The 13,794-nt window shown below is 39.6% G+C and overlaps 1 protein-coding gene and 1 pseudogene across 5 annotated transcripts in view; both read left to right on the top strand.

Moving 5' to 3' along the window:
* LOC110064184 (high affinity cAMP-specific and IBMX-insensitive 3',5'-cyclic phosphodiesterase 8A-like) overlaps window positions 1–4,983 on the top strand; it is a 29,921-nt gene extending 24,938 nt beyond the window's left edge. For 4 of the 5 annotated variants that reach the window (XM_089274535.1, XM_089274534.1, XM_089274533.1 and 1 more), the window contains 4 exons: window positions 378–458; window positions 644–692; window positions 1,121–1,197; window positions 1,659–4,983. In XM_089274535.1, coding sequence (XP_089130661.1) covers window positions 378–458; window positions 644–692; window positions 1,121–1,197; window positions 1,659–1,817 — 366 coding nt within the window. In that variant the 3' untranslated portion in view covers window positions 1,818–4,983. The other variant, XM_089274537.1, reaches the window with a different exon arrangement.
* Window positions 4,984–11,074: 6,091 nt separating this feature from the next.
* LOC110064185 (beta-1,3-galactosyltransferase 1-like) lies at window positions 11,075–12,581 on the top strand (annotated as a pseudogene).
* Window positions 12,582–13,794: the final 1,213 nt, after the last annotated feature.

The following is a 13,794-nucleotide window of genomic DNA, read 5'->3' as shown; positions in this document are numbered from 1 at the left end:
AAGAGTTTTCGTTGGCTTAACCATCATGGTGTATGAGCCATTATACCATGCTCTACAAATATGTTAAGCGTACGCGTAGTTTTGGGGGCGTTTTTAATAAAACAGTTATTCAGACACTCGCGCTTGTTGGATATGAGATGATTATGGCCAACTCGGCGCTACGCGCCTCGTCGGCTACCTAATATCTCCTATTCTCCTATCCAACGTGCTCTTGTGGAATAATTGTTAATTACACTCCTAGAGTTTACACGTAGTTTAGGTCTCCCATGTCTTCTTTAAGTAACCAATCAAAACGTACTCGAGTGTTACGTCATCATGACGTAGTTTGTTCCACTTCATGTTGCTTTTTGCGTTACAATAGTGTTTACTTTTGACAGACGGACGAGGAAAAGAGGCGTGGTCTACCGGTTGTTATGCCTGTGTTTGACAAACAGACGTGTAATGTTCCAAGGTCACAGGTATGAGATTTTGTTGAAAAATTTATGATCAGTTGAAACAAATCAAAGAATTGCCCTATTCTTCAACCACCTAATGGTATCAAGTCAACACGTGTCGGCATCCCCCCGCTGACTAGGAAATACCTCTATGACTTGTCATTATTTTGTTACGAAGAATTAATTGTCGTGTGTGTTATCTTTCTTAGGTTTGGTTCATAGATTACTTTGTAAGCGATCTTTACGACGCCTGGGATGGTAAGTGTTTTGTTTTCTTTTTGTTTTTGTTTGTTTATTTGTTTTGTAATTACTGTTGTAAAATCAAAACTGAAGCATTTACCTCTGGCCAATCAGAAGCAACATAATGAACCAATCCGAATTCAAAGCTAGAAGTTGCCCTCAGCGCCAAGCGCGGGAAAACGCGCGTAAGTTAAGTTACGTTTTGTTTAGGATGCGCTCTGATTGGTTGAGTAGACACGATGTTTTCTCGGATTGGTTAGAGCAAATTACTGGATGTGCTTTTAACCAGCTTTGGCGCATTTTGTAAATAGCACAGGGGGGTACTGCTCAGTAGCTTTCAACACACAAGGTCCCGTAGTTGATAGTTGTAGCAGAATCACCTTAATTGACACGTGTTGTATCTCTGGAAACGAAAGGGTTGATACGATTCTCTTGTTTTTTTACAGCTTTCGCTTTTGTACCGGAGACCATCAGACATCTTACAGATAATCACGAATACTGGAAAAAAGCAGCGGAAGACTGGGTAAGGGTCTATGTTTCTGACTAGCATTGCGTTCCTTTTGTTGTAACTCAAGATGACACACTTCTTCCTCAGAATGTGGTTGTTAAGCACTTTGGTTGAACGTAGATGGTAGTAACTTTTTGGCAGGTTTTGGAGTAGCGTTATGTACACCTCTTCCTTCCAGTGATTAGTGTCTCTGCTCTATTGAGTTTCCTTTCCAGTGTTGATGACTTGTCGTCTTTTCTTCCTCAGCCGCTGTGAGTAACTCTCGGTTTGGTTTCACAAATGTTGTATACTCCTCTGTCACGTATACGCAATCTCCTGGCTTCGGTCTCAACTCAACTCTTCTCTTTATCCTCCAAGTAAATATACTGCACAGTAGAATTTTTCCATCCTCTCTGGGCCTTGTGATAAGACTGCCAGCAGGAATTGGCGCTTGGTTCATTCCTAATCTGACATGTAGTCCCTTTGTTGATTCCCAGGATGCCGCAGCTCGTTCTCCCTCCGGGGGCGCCAGTACTTCCGGTAACACTACTTCCGGTAACACAACTACCAGCGCTTCAACGAAAAATCCCGCGTCCACGTCTACCACTTCGTCCGAACCTCCTTCTTCGTCCAGCACGTCTCTCACCTCATCATAGTATGTTGTCACGGTAGTAAGCTCTCCCTGTCTTCGTTCTCCTAATGTGCGTATTATAAATATTGTACACTTGTTTTATACGATCAAACGCTTCGCCGTCCAACGCGTGTCGGCATTATCTGCAAAACTGTAGCATTCGCACGCAGTATAGAATGTTTTAACGCCACTGCAATCAGTATGTTTCTTTGCGAGTCATCTCCTTACCCTCTTTGTGTATCGAGTGACTTTGTGCGTGACCAACACATTGCGTGACTCTGGTAACGCAAGTTAGTTTAACCATGAGGTGCTGTAAGATTTTGTAACGCACCGCTAAATTTGCACCTTTTTCGTCGTTCCATTTATTTTGCAAGGTTTCTTTAAGAACGGTTCATACAAAGAGCGTAACTTGCGTCACACTGGATTTTCTTAGTCAAGTGTATTTTTCATCTGCGACCTTGTGTTGACTGTAAAAGCTCTTCTTTCTTTAAGTTAGTTAAAGTAGGCCATAGTCGGGGCACCTTACATAACTATTTAATTACAAGAGAGAAAAGAGTACCTTCTACATATATAAGAAAAAAAAGACAAATTGTACATAGCGTTTTTTCCCAGCGAGGAAAAATCCCTAGAAAATTATAAAGTATTATATTTATTTCCGTTGACCAACCCATACCTAAATCTGTTCTTATGAAATGATGTATTAGTTTTGGTAGAACAAAACATAAATGACAATGGCGTTCCCGAAGCTGCACTTCTATAGGTCAGTGGCTTCGGGAGCAATATTGAGATTAGAATTGCGAGCTCATTGGCTGATATCTTTCAAGCTCGCTATTAAGTAGATTAAGGTGTGACGCTTCTTTTCATTAACTGCGAAGTCGCGCCACTTGTTCACAATGTTTTTCTTTGGAAGAAGTTACGTTTGATTTCACGAAGTTTCAAATTGTTTAGTGCATGGTTGGAAAAACTAACAAGGCGAAGCTCTCCCAAGCGTCCAAAGTGTATGGCAAACAGATATTTAAGTTTTCAGTCAAAGTAAAATGTCATGAATTCGGTGGCAGATAGTGAAGAGCGTTCCCAACATTCCTCGACGACACTCGCAGTTATTGAAAAGAAGTAGCTTAGTTAAAAGATTCAGACCCACGAGCTACTGGCGCTTTACGTTCGAGTGGCGAGTGAGGCTGGAATCTAGTGTTGATTCTTGTGCAAAGTCAGGGGAACAAGTGCTGACTGAATGACTGATCCCGCGTTCTTCGCCCCTTAGCTTAGAAACGTGACGTAACTTGATTCCGACAAGCTGACTTGACGACTTTCCAAATGTGAAGACTATTTACGATTGCCTCCCGGCAAGAATCGTAAACTCTGGGACATTTAACGACGATATACCGGAGTAGGTTCCTGTTCCTTTGACTTGACACTGATTTGAATTTGTAAATGACGGTAATTCAGAAATGCTATGTTTATTCCTTACACTTAGTTTGGTGGTCAAAACGGAGCACTTGGTTTGCGCACTGAGCTATAAAAACAAGACGAATGTTTTCTAGCTAAAAACGGAAAAAAATTCTTTAATGTTGTCGTTTTTATGGGAAAAGGGTATTCGTGGCTTGTCCTTTTTATCTTGTTTTCTCAAAATAGTCCTTCGTCTTCGTTGCGTAGTGCTCATACAGTTCAAAACAAATTATTCTTAATTTATTCTCGCTGTCAATGTGTTTTATAGAAAGGCTTTTGGTGAAACTCATTTACTGGGGATTAAATTCTTTTTTCTAAATCTAATGACTGGGGATTTGTAAATGGCCTGCCTGCTGGACGAAACTCAGGAAATATTTGTTTAGTTCACTGAGATGAAACTTTTCGTATTATAATTTTTCATGTCTTTCTTTAAAAGGTTGCTTCGGACCTACTCGAGAATACATAACCACTTGAAAGGGCCTTTGGCTCAATCTGTGAATCTCTCGCTTTAATCTGCCGTAGCATTATGTTGCGGAACGAGTTCTTGTCGGTCAATTTTTTTTCCTAAAAGGGCTTTAACAAGATCTTTTTTTTTTTATGATCATCTATTAGCTATGGAACAAACGTGGTAGAAAAAGTGAGAGCAAATTGTATGAAAAACTAACTTTCGCACTTATTTCACCGCTGTTTAGCCTGTGAATTTTTGCAAACATATTTCTAACTGCCTTAAGCCCTGTTATTTATAATTTGGCCTCGAGGTGTTCAAAGATAGTTCAATTTCTTAGTACTTACTGTATCCCTCTTCAGGCCATTTAGTCTGCCCTTTCCCAACTTAAGTTCTAATACGGTAAAGGGATGTTCACATAAGATTATCAGGCGTCAGTTATTTACAGTTCCTCTCTTGGTGTAAAAAGAATGAGATAAGAGGTTAATTTCTATGTCAATGTGACATCTTGGAAAAAAAAAATTGCGCGGCGCTTGGTGAAAATGATGACGTTTGAGGAATCTCTGAGATATAACGTAAAGTTGCCCCCTCCCCACCCCTCTCAATAACACCACCTAGAGGAAGGAAGCTTTGTGACGACCCATATACAGTTGCTATGGCGACAAAGGCGATCACCTGCCATGAAAGGGATTGTACTCTAACGAAAACTAATTGCGAGGCAGGTGTAAATAGAAACATCTCCCTCGTCGAAGGCAGTTCTTTGGTTGTGAAATTGTTGCGTTTGCAGACGCCGCCTGTAATGTATGTTTGAACATCTCAGACCGAATGAAACGAAACTGGTCCGAAAAAATCTTTGAGCATTTTCACCAAGAGCCTTGTAGAAAATATTTACAAAGCAAGACAATTTTAATTTGTAAAACTCTTGTACACACTTGTTGAATGTTAGGTAGCTCAGTTGTTCAGTTGTACAGTTTTGACCGAATCATTTTAATGGGCCGACATCTGTTGTCCAGTGTCTTGTGTATAAAAGTATAATTTTCATAATACAACGAGAATAATGATAATAATATAAGAAGTTGATTACCTGAAGATATCAGGACATTGAAGTTATTATATCATGTACAAATTGTTTGATAAATCTTGAGTAGCTTTTTGGATTTCTCTTGAACTGTTCCGCGTGAACGTAAATTATGTTGTTTCTTCCCTAGATTACCTTCTGTACAGTTGTTTTAGTTTTGAAACTCTAGAAGTGGACATTCTTATAGAATAGATATGAATAAAATAAGTTATTGGAATCATGGCACTTGTGAAAGATTTCTTGACAAACTGTGTAATTTTCTTGTGTCGGTTTTTATGCGTGTGATTTCGATTCGGTATGAAGCAGAAATTTCATATGCAGAGCAGTTTCAGAAACGCCTCAGTAGAGAGAAGTTTCAGAAACATGGACTAATCAGAGTCGAGGCAAACAACTCGAAGTAAAACCAGTAACTGGTGTCAAAGGCGGGAATGATTGTAAAAAAATCAGACGTTTGTTCGACCTTTGTGCAATTTTAATTTGGATGCTGGCAGCCTGGCTGTCACGGAGTCTTGTGTCTGACGGGTTTTCTTTTGATGAGTTCCTTTTATTTCCAAAACTAGTGTGTAAGCAATAGAGGACTTTTTTCCATGTTTAGTTTGCCTCAGTTAAACTAGTGAGACAATCTCGGATAGTGCAGAGCGCAATTGATAGCTCTGGCATGGTAGTCCCATAAGTACTCACCCCTGCTCGGTTCACTTCCGGTTTTTGTTTACCTTGGCAGTCTGCTAGAGCTTTTCCCCTTTGCAGTGTGTATGTTTCAAGGTTGTATTTTCATTCAAGGTCCAAACATTACGTACAAATTAATTACTACTGGTGTTTTACGTCGATTTTCGTTCATTTTAAATTCAATAATACGTTGAAGCAGCAAACGTGACAATTTAGCTCTTCACGCCAACTTTGTAACTTGATACTTTGTTTTCCTCGCAAAGGTATGTAACATGAAAGCCTTGTTTTCTCCAACACACGGAAGATGTGCTTGTTTTTTGGAGGTAAATGAAAGAACTTTAAACATCTGATGTAGTGACGAAGAAACGGAACAGAAACGATGTTGTTTTACTAAAAATGCAAATTTTTACCGATGAACAAGAACTAATTTAATTAGTTAGTCACGAAATATCACTTTCTTTTTCTGTTGCCACCTTTGTTGTTAACAATAAAACAATTCAAAATTAACACACAACGATATTGATGGCTGAGAAGCGTTTCAACGAAAAGTATTGAAAATAAACAGCGCTACTTGGCCGATATGAATGAATCTCCTCAAAGACCGATTAAATCAATTTGCGCTTTTCATTAGGTGCCGCGGAGTCTGCAGCAATATTTGAGCACTTTCCTGGTTTCTTTTGTTACAAATTTACAATTTGCGGAGTATTAAAGCCACTAACTTGGGAACTTTCTTGTCTCTCTTACAGACACAATTAAGGCAAGAAATAAACAAGCCGCTAAGGAGAAGCAATGCATTTGAACTCTGCGAGGCACACTATTGTAGATTGAAAACAGCAGATGATATTTGTTGAACCGACCTGTGTGTAATTCAGTTCTAAAAGCTACGCAGCCACAGTAACGTTTCACTGTTGCAATAAAAAGGGACAATTGACGCTACCTGAAAAATAACTGCCGTCCTTGGTCACATGACATGACATTTAAAATACCGCGTGGAAAGATAGTGTATAACAGTAACGATGCTAGAACGCATGCGTCTTACATGTTGAGTTCTACCATAAGAAAAACCACTCAACATTTGTGCGTGATTCCGTATGCAATGTATCCTCCACCTAACATAGAAGCCACGAACTCCAACTAACCTACGCATGCGTTTAGAGCAAATTAGTTTTGTTCTAAAGAGAATGGTACCACAAGGAGAGCAAGGGGTTACCTGAAACAAATATATAGCTTTGCGATGTTCCTACTTAGCTGACGGCGATGAAAGGTGTTTTGCGTAGAATACACATGTACCTTCCCCACCCCACCCGCATCACTTCTTTGCCTCTAGACTAATTAATTGATTGAAATTAATTACTTAAACCAATATTAAAGTTTACACCTTAGCGCCATAGGGCAATAACGCCATAGGGCCATAGCGCCATAGCGTCATAGTGCCTTAGCGGCAGGCAGCTCCCATAACCATCCCAATTGCTGGTTTTCAGTGTCATACCATTCAAAATAGATTAAAATAAAAATCAAAACCGTTCAATAGATTAAGTCCAGAATCTGGAGAATGAAAGAAAGTAAATATGCAAAGACTCTCGCCAAGATTCTGGTCACAGCAATTTTTCTTATGCAAGATATGCGGAAAATTTTTTTATCCAAATTTATAGAGATTTGTATGGAGACGCCATGCTGGTGCCCATCCGTATGGGCACCAACATGGAGGCCGGAAACCAACAGAAACATCTGTCCCTGAGTTTTGCTACAAAACCGCGAATTTATCTGTCGAGGTACTCTAAAACATTAAAATAATACTTTTTCCAAGACATGAACTGTTCAGATAGCCAAATTCCCCGAAATAAGTCACTTTTTTAACCATCATGACGCCGTCATGTAAATGCCGCGTCACGCAAATGCTTCGAAATTCAAGCGTAGTGTATCACAAAACCAAGAACCCATTCGGAGCGACAATTTGTATGAATATTAGTTTTCAGCTGCTCTTATACATCATCAAAGTAAAATATCAGGAAGATCAATAGTTTTGTAGTTTGAATTTTAGTGACGTCATGTGAAAACCAGCTATAGTGCACTCTGCACTAAAAGGAGGCGGGTTGGGAGAATTCGAGGCAGTTATGCAAACCCGAGACGTAGGCGGGAGTTTGCATAACTTTCGAGAATTCTCCTAACCCCCAAATGTTTAGATGAAGCTGTGTAAACAGGGGAAAAGTATTCTATTGTTTTTAATAAAATATTGCTTAAATTAATTCAACAACCTTGTTTACATACCGTACTCTCATCTAAACACGCCTATCGACCAATGAGAAATTTTGTTACGAGAGGTGGATGCTCTTTACATTGAAAGTCTTGCTACATGAAATTAATTTCCAGGAAGGCTGCTAGCCCTAAATCCAGGTAGGCCTACAATTTTATTGTCCGAACACTGTTAACAGAAAAAAAAAAACCCCACTTAAAATATGACAAATACCTTGGCTCGTTTTTATCCTGTGAATATACAAGATACCCGAAAGAGGGTTTTGTCATTAAGTGGCGCAAGTCAGGTTATATTTGTCTGCATCTTCCCAGGATCAATCAATCTTTTTTAATTAATCACATCCCATTACCAGTAGCAAGAAGTACTTTCAAGATAAACCCAAGTTTGCACTTTTTCCATCCTTTTTCTGAACTTTACTAAAGTTCATGTTTCTTCTTGACTGGCCAATTATGGGAATAAAAAACGGTCTTTTCAGAAATAAACAGAAAAACCTGGTTCTGCTTCAGTAAAAAACAACACTTATTTCCACCCCACTGCCAAAAAAAACCGTGTTTAAACCTTGATGCTTGCTGAGGATTTGATAAGAAACAAAAATTCACTCAGAGAAGCCAAAAAACGACGTCAAGGAGATACGTCAACCCCGGAAGAGAGACAAAATAAGTCGTCAATGTACGTCCTCAAATCAAAATAAGTAAATCTCGTAACCGGAATCCAAAATGGGAGAAGATATGAAAAACTGCACTGTCCACAAAACTTGTTTTTGATCGGAACTGACCAATGAAACTATCAAAGCAGACAAGGTCTGTAAACCAACCTGATTAAAGCAACAGTATACAGAGATGTTCTTCTCCCGATGTCAGTGTTTGTGTACGCTGGCGATTGGCAAAAACACCTTTTGTGTGCTGGGTGTTATTTTTCCTTTCATACTTAAGGTTACAGTATACCTTCGGGTCGGCATTTTTCTTCAAATTTGGATTTTTGGGTCAAAATAGTGGTCGAAGAATAATCTCTAACTTCTGAAAAAATTTTTTGAAAAAGGCTAAATATTGGCGGAGAAATGGTGGTTTTACGCTTTCACCGGAAGTAAAAGTTTACCTCTTGATTGACAGCCCTATGGCGCGTATGCAATCAACCGAGACGATTTTCGCGGGAATTACCTGTATGGATGTCACGAATTGACTAATCAGTTGATCAGCATTGTTGTTCTGACTACCCAGCATTTTTGGTATTAGGCGTGTCTCTATTAAGTTATAAGTAAACATAGGCCACATTTAAACCATGGACCAGTTCGAAAAAGCGAAAACAGCGAAGAACGAATGAAAATAAATCAATGAGTCAAGAAGCGAAAGTTCGCCACGCGGATGAAGCTATAGTTATCGTATAAGGCGGGCAAATATTTGTGGTAAGAGAAAAGAAAGGTTCTGTAAAAATTTCGGAACTTGACAGCAATAACAGGGATGCTGACAGAGACTCTTCTGATGAGTCCGATATCGACGAATCGTCGGACTCATTGAGACCATTTGAAATATTATTCATGCACAGTTGCCCACACACAGTTGCTCTCCGCGCTTTCTTTTGTTTGTTTCCTTCGCTCAGCCACTCTAGCGTTCGTATCCTTTTTAGTCTTCCCCATTTTGCCAGACCAGCTTCAAGAAAAACCGAGCTACGGAAAAATTCTCTCTCTGCCTTCGGTTCCTTGAGCGCATTGCGAAACACAAGAGTTTTTTAGAGATTCGCGCGTAAATTTCACCAGGAGGTTAACGGTAGTAAAGTTTCCCTGCACTGATTGGCTTAGTTATCTGAGAACCCAGTTGAAGGCGTTTGTGGGCGGAGTTTGTTTGCGAAGCAGAAAATTTTTCTTAGCGCTGTTTTCTCGAATAAATTTTTTCACTTGAAGCAGACACTTTAAAGAGTTATAACTCAAAGTGAATTTGTTCAATTGCTCTTAAATTTGGACAGTGGCTAGTTTAACATATAAACTACAAAAGTGTGTCTGGGAATTGTTAATTTCGAAATACTTTTTCTTCGAGAGCGATTTTTGTACGATCACTCCCTATTTTTTTAATTCTATTTGGAAAATGTTCTGTAACTTTTTACTGCAATTGAATATGCCAAAACGCAGACACATTTTTTAAGCGCTTTGGGCCCTGAAACCGAGGAAAAAATTAAATTGGCGTAAAACGAAATTCGCTTTGACTTGTAGCTTTCGAAAGGTGATTCGGGCGCTCGCATTTAGTGGTCGTGAAAAATTCGACAATTCATTTTCTTTCAAAATTGTTGGTATAGTTTGATAGCCAGCTCCATAAGCTTTAATTTGATATGGGGGTTTAGGTATCTACAGCTTAAACTGCACGCGCTACATCGCTTGCGCGCGAGACACCCCTGAAGGTATACTGTAACCTTAAAGGAGCCCAGTCACGGTTTGCGCATATTGAAAAGTTTAGTCTCAATTTTTCAAATTCGTCGTTTGTAATCCGTATTAATCTTCTCCATGCTTAGCCATACTTGGTTTATCATTACTACGATTATCAATTGAGTAAGGCGGGACAAAAGTTTGGTCACCAAGTTTTAACGTAAAAATCGTGTAGTTGTCACGAGCAACTGGCTCTGTATCCATTGGCAACTTGTCGGCTTTTGACGTCATCGGCAGCAAAGCGCGCGAAATTGTAGGCGACGCGACAGGCGACGCACGGCTGTTGATATTGTTACCAACGGAAACGAGGTAAGTTGCCCGTGACAACACCATAATTTTAAGGCCAAAACTTCGTAACCAAACTTCCCTCGTGCCTTACTCAACTGATAATCGTAGTATCTCTTTGGTGTTTTTCTATCTTATTAAACTGTTATTTTCAGGTTTCCGACCATTTAAAGGTAATTTTGTATGTGGCCAAAATAACTCAAAATACTTTGATTGAGCCCCTTTAACTGATTGGTAAATTGATTGGCCGTGGAAACAGTAACAACCAACGAGGGAGGAATACGATTGATAGGGTAATTTATTAGGATCTAACAACTGGGGCTAGGAAGGGCAATTATTTACCAGAGATGGCAAAACAACGCTCGTCAAGTCTGTTTGAGAGTAATCAGGCGATTACTTTGGTCTTGGTTTTGCTACGGTTTGAGACTGGCTGAGTAGTCTAATTGGTAAGTATATTGGTGTGGTTTTGGTTTTACAACACTCGATTGAAAACTGCTCTAATTCCATGCAATCTGTTATTCAACACTTTCACTTAGTAACTGCAGTAGTTACTGTGCCAACCAAACATCCCAGGCTGGAATGTATTTTGCATATCCTTTGGTTCTCTAGGTTTCTAGGAAGTAAAACAATGGTCCTGGTAAATTCTAACACGGGGTATATTACTCGGGGTATATTAGCTCTATTTTGGCGAAGTTTGTTCTTTTGTTATTCAAATAGAAGGAATTGTTATTCTGAATTAAACTGGTCCGTGTGTGCTCTTATACTCGATCTGAGAAATCCGACACAGATGAGGCTTGTAACTCGAAAGAGACTGGTATTTTCTTTTGCTTTGGTCGTTGGTGGTATTGTACTTTATATCAAAACTTCCGAGCACATGAAATGTTCAGAATTGAATTTTCTACAAAAATGCCTGTCATTTAGCGAGATCACAAATGACAAGTTGGCGCAAGAGGCAGCGCGAAAGAGAATTGAATTTTCTACAAAAATGCCTGTCATTTAGCGAGATCACAAATGACAAGTTGGCGCAAGAGGCAGCGCGAAAGAGTTCGCCGATCTCCTTAGCAGATCCGGTTCAAAAGGAATACAGGGAATGGGAAAATCCACTCGGTGAATCCGTACTCGGACAAGAGGACAGGTTTGTTGTAATTGTTATAATAAACGCACCGTTTAACACGATTCAAAGATTAGCCATTCGACAAACGTGGCTCTCTATCTTAGCAGACAATTCGGTAGCACTGGGTCGTCCAAACATCGGAGATATGAAGGATCCTACGAATTCCTCCAACACCTTACTTATTCAATACTTCTTTGTTTGCGGCCACTCCTATCGAGAGTCGAATCCGTTGTGGCGAATGAGACAGAAGTCTACGGAGACATTTTAAGGCTGAAGTACACGGAGAAATACTCACTGTTAGTTAACAAGACGTTGACTTCTTTGAAGTTTGCGTCAACAATGAACGTTAAATTTGTTGTCAAAATAGACGACGACGTGTATTTGGATTTTCCCAGAATGGTTTGGTTTCTTAAAACAGCTTCTTTGCTTGAAAGGTTGTACGCTGGCAACTTAATTCATCGCGGAAAAATTATCAGGAGGAAACAGAACAAGTGGTACGTCAGTTATCAAGATTACAACGAGACCGCCGTCTCAGTTTCCCGTGTACTGCAGTAGCCCATTCTACATCTTGTCTAAAAGCGTTGTTCTTGAACTTCTTGCCGCGTCCAAGTATACCCGGACATTTCCGTTAGAAGACGCCTATCTGGGGGTGTTAGCTAAGAAACTCGGTATTGTGCCTACTAATCTGCGGAAGGGCGGTGTAATCATTTTATTCAATTTTAGATTGAAAGCGGAGCATGTATGGGAAGATAGCAAGTTAACTAAATTCTTCGCACTGGGACACAGTTTAACACCCGAGAGGTTCTTTGCGTTTCATAAAAGATACGTTAACATGACGATTAGTTATCTGTCAAATTGAGCGATCTCGTCCGTAATACTGAGGTTGTATACTGATATGTAATGGTAATAGGACTGAGTGGAGTCCAATTCGGTCTGTTATCATAAGAGTGATAACAAAATCGGACGACCGCGCAGCAGGAGTCCGATTTGTTATCACGAGTATGATTACAGACCGAATCGGACGACACGAAGTCTTATTACCAATTAATCATAAAAATTACAATTTCCGAGAAAAGAAGAATAGCTAAGTTATGAAAGAAAGGGAAAATTTGCATGAAAATACCTACAAAGGAGATGTAAACATTCTAAGGCCACCGCGCCTCCTACCGGCAATTAGGCGCCCAAAACACAAAAGCAAGCGCGCGCGCGCGCGCGCACGTAACTACAACTTTGAATGTGATTGGTTGATTCAACTTTGAATGTGATTGGCTTATTGAACTGCCTGATGACAAAATGTCCAATAACAACGGTCCAGTAACAAACTGTCCGATAACAACTTGGCAAGTGAATTAACGGAAAATAGGAGTTTTTTTTAAACCAATCACAATCGAGGAAATTGTAATTTTTATGATTAACGCTTTTATAAAATAACTGAGATACTACGTGCGCGCTCATTGGTCGTTAGGAGCGTTTAGATGGGAGTATGTAAACACGGTTGTGAGACATTTTAGATTTGCGCGTATTCTTTTGAAACATTCTATAAAAGCAATAGAATAATTTTTCCGTGTTTACATACTCTCATCTAAACACTTGCGGGAGGGGGGAGGGGGGAGGGGGAAGGGGGGAGGGGGGGTTGGGAGAATTCTCGAAAGTCTCGGGTTTGCGTAACTGTCCCAAATTGTCCCAACCCTCCTCGTGTTTAGATGAGGCTATATAAACACGGAAAAGTACCATGTTGTTTAAATATGTATATATAAAACCCTCAAACAGGAATGTATCGTCACACTTTACACGTAACAACTAGAGTTCTTTATTGGGTGGGAGTCATAGTCCTAATTTAAGTATGAAGGGGGAAGATAATACCCAGTACACAAAAGGTGTTTTTGCTACCAGTGTTGTTTGCTCAGTTTGCAATATGAAAACTGCTCGTTTAATTTGAATGACTGCCTAGTTTATACAAATGTGCGGTGGTGATGCTTTATGCTAATTACATGGTTGTGCGTGCTGTGCGAAGGTGTGACAATTGTTACATAGTGTAACACCGGTAATCGACAGCGTACACCACAACTGATAGAATATAGAATATAGAATATAGAATATAGAATATAGAATATCTCAACTGATCTTCTACTTATCTCTTTAAATTCTATTTTCTACACGGCCCTACGAGCTTGTAGCTTTAACCCTCACTGTGTTTAATTTATGTAGTTCCTCCGTTCCGATCAATAACACGCTTTGTGGAAAGTAAAGTTATTTACAGCTACTTTTAAACAGTTCGTATACATACCAAACAAAACCAAA

This window comes from Orbicella faveolata, unplaced genomic scaffold (assembly GCF_042242905.1).
Source record: "Orbicella faveolata isolate gen_17 unplaced genomic scaffold, um_ofav_v1 contig_36, whole genome shotgun sequence".
Lineage (NCBI taxonomy): Eukaryota > Metazoa > Cnidaria > Anthozoa > Scleractinia > Merulinidae > Orbicella > Orbicella faveolata.
The sequence above is the reverse complement of the archived record's forward strand: the minus strand, read 5'-3'. Positions and strand labels throughout refer to the sequence as shown.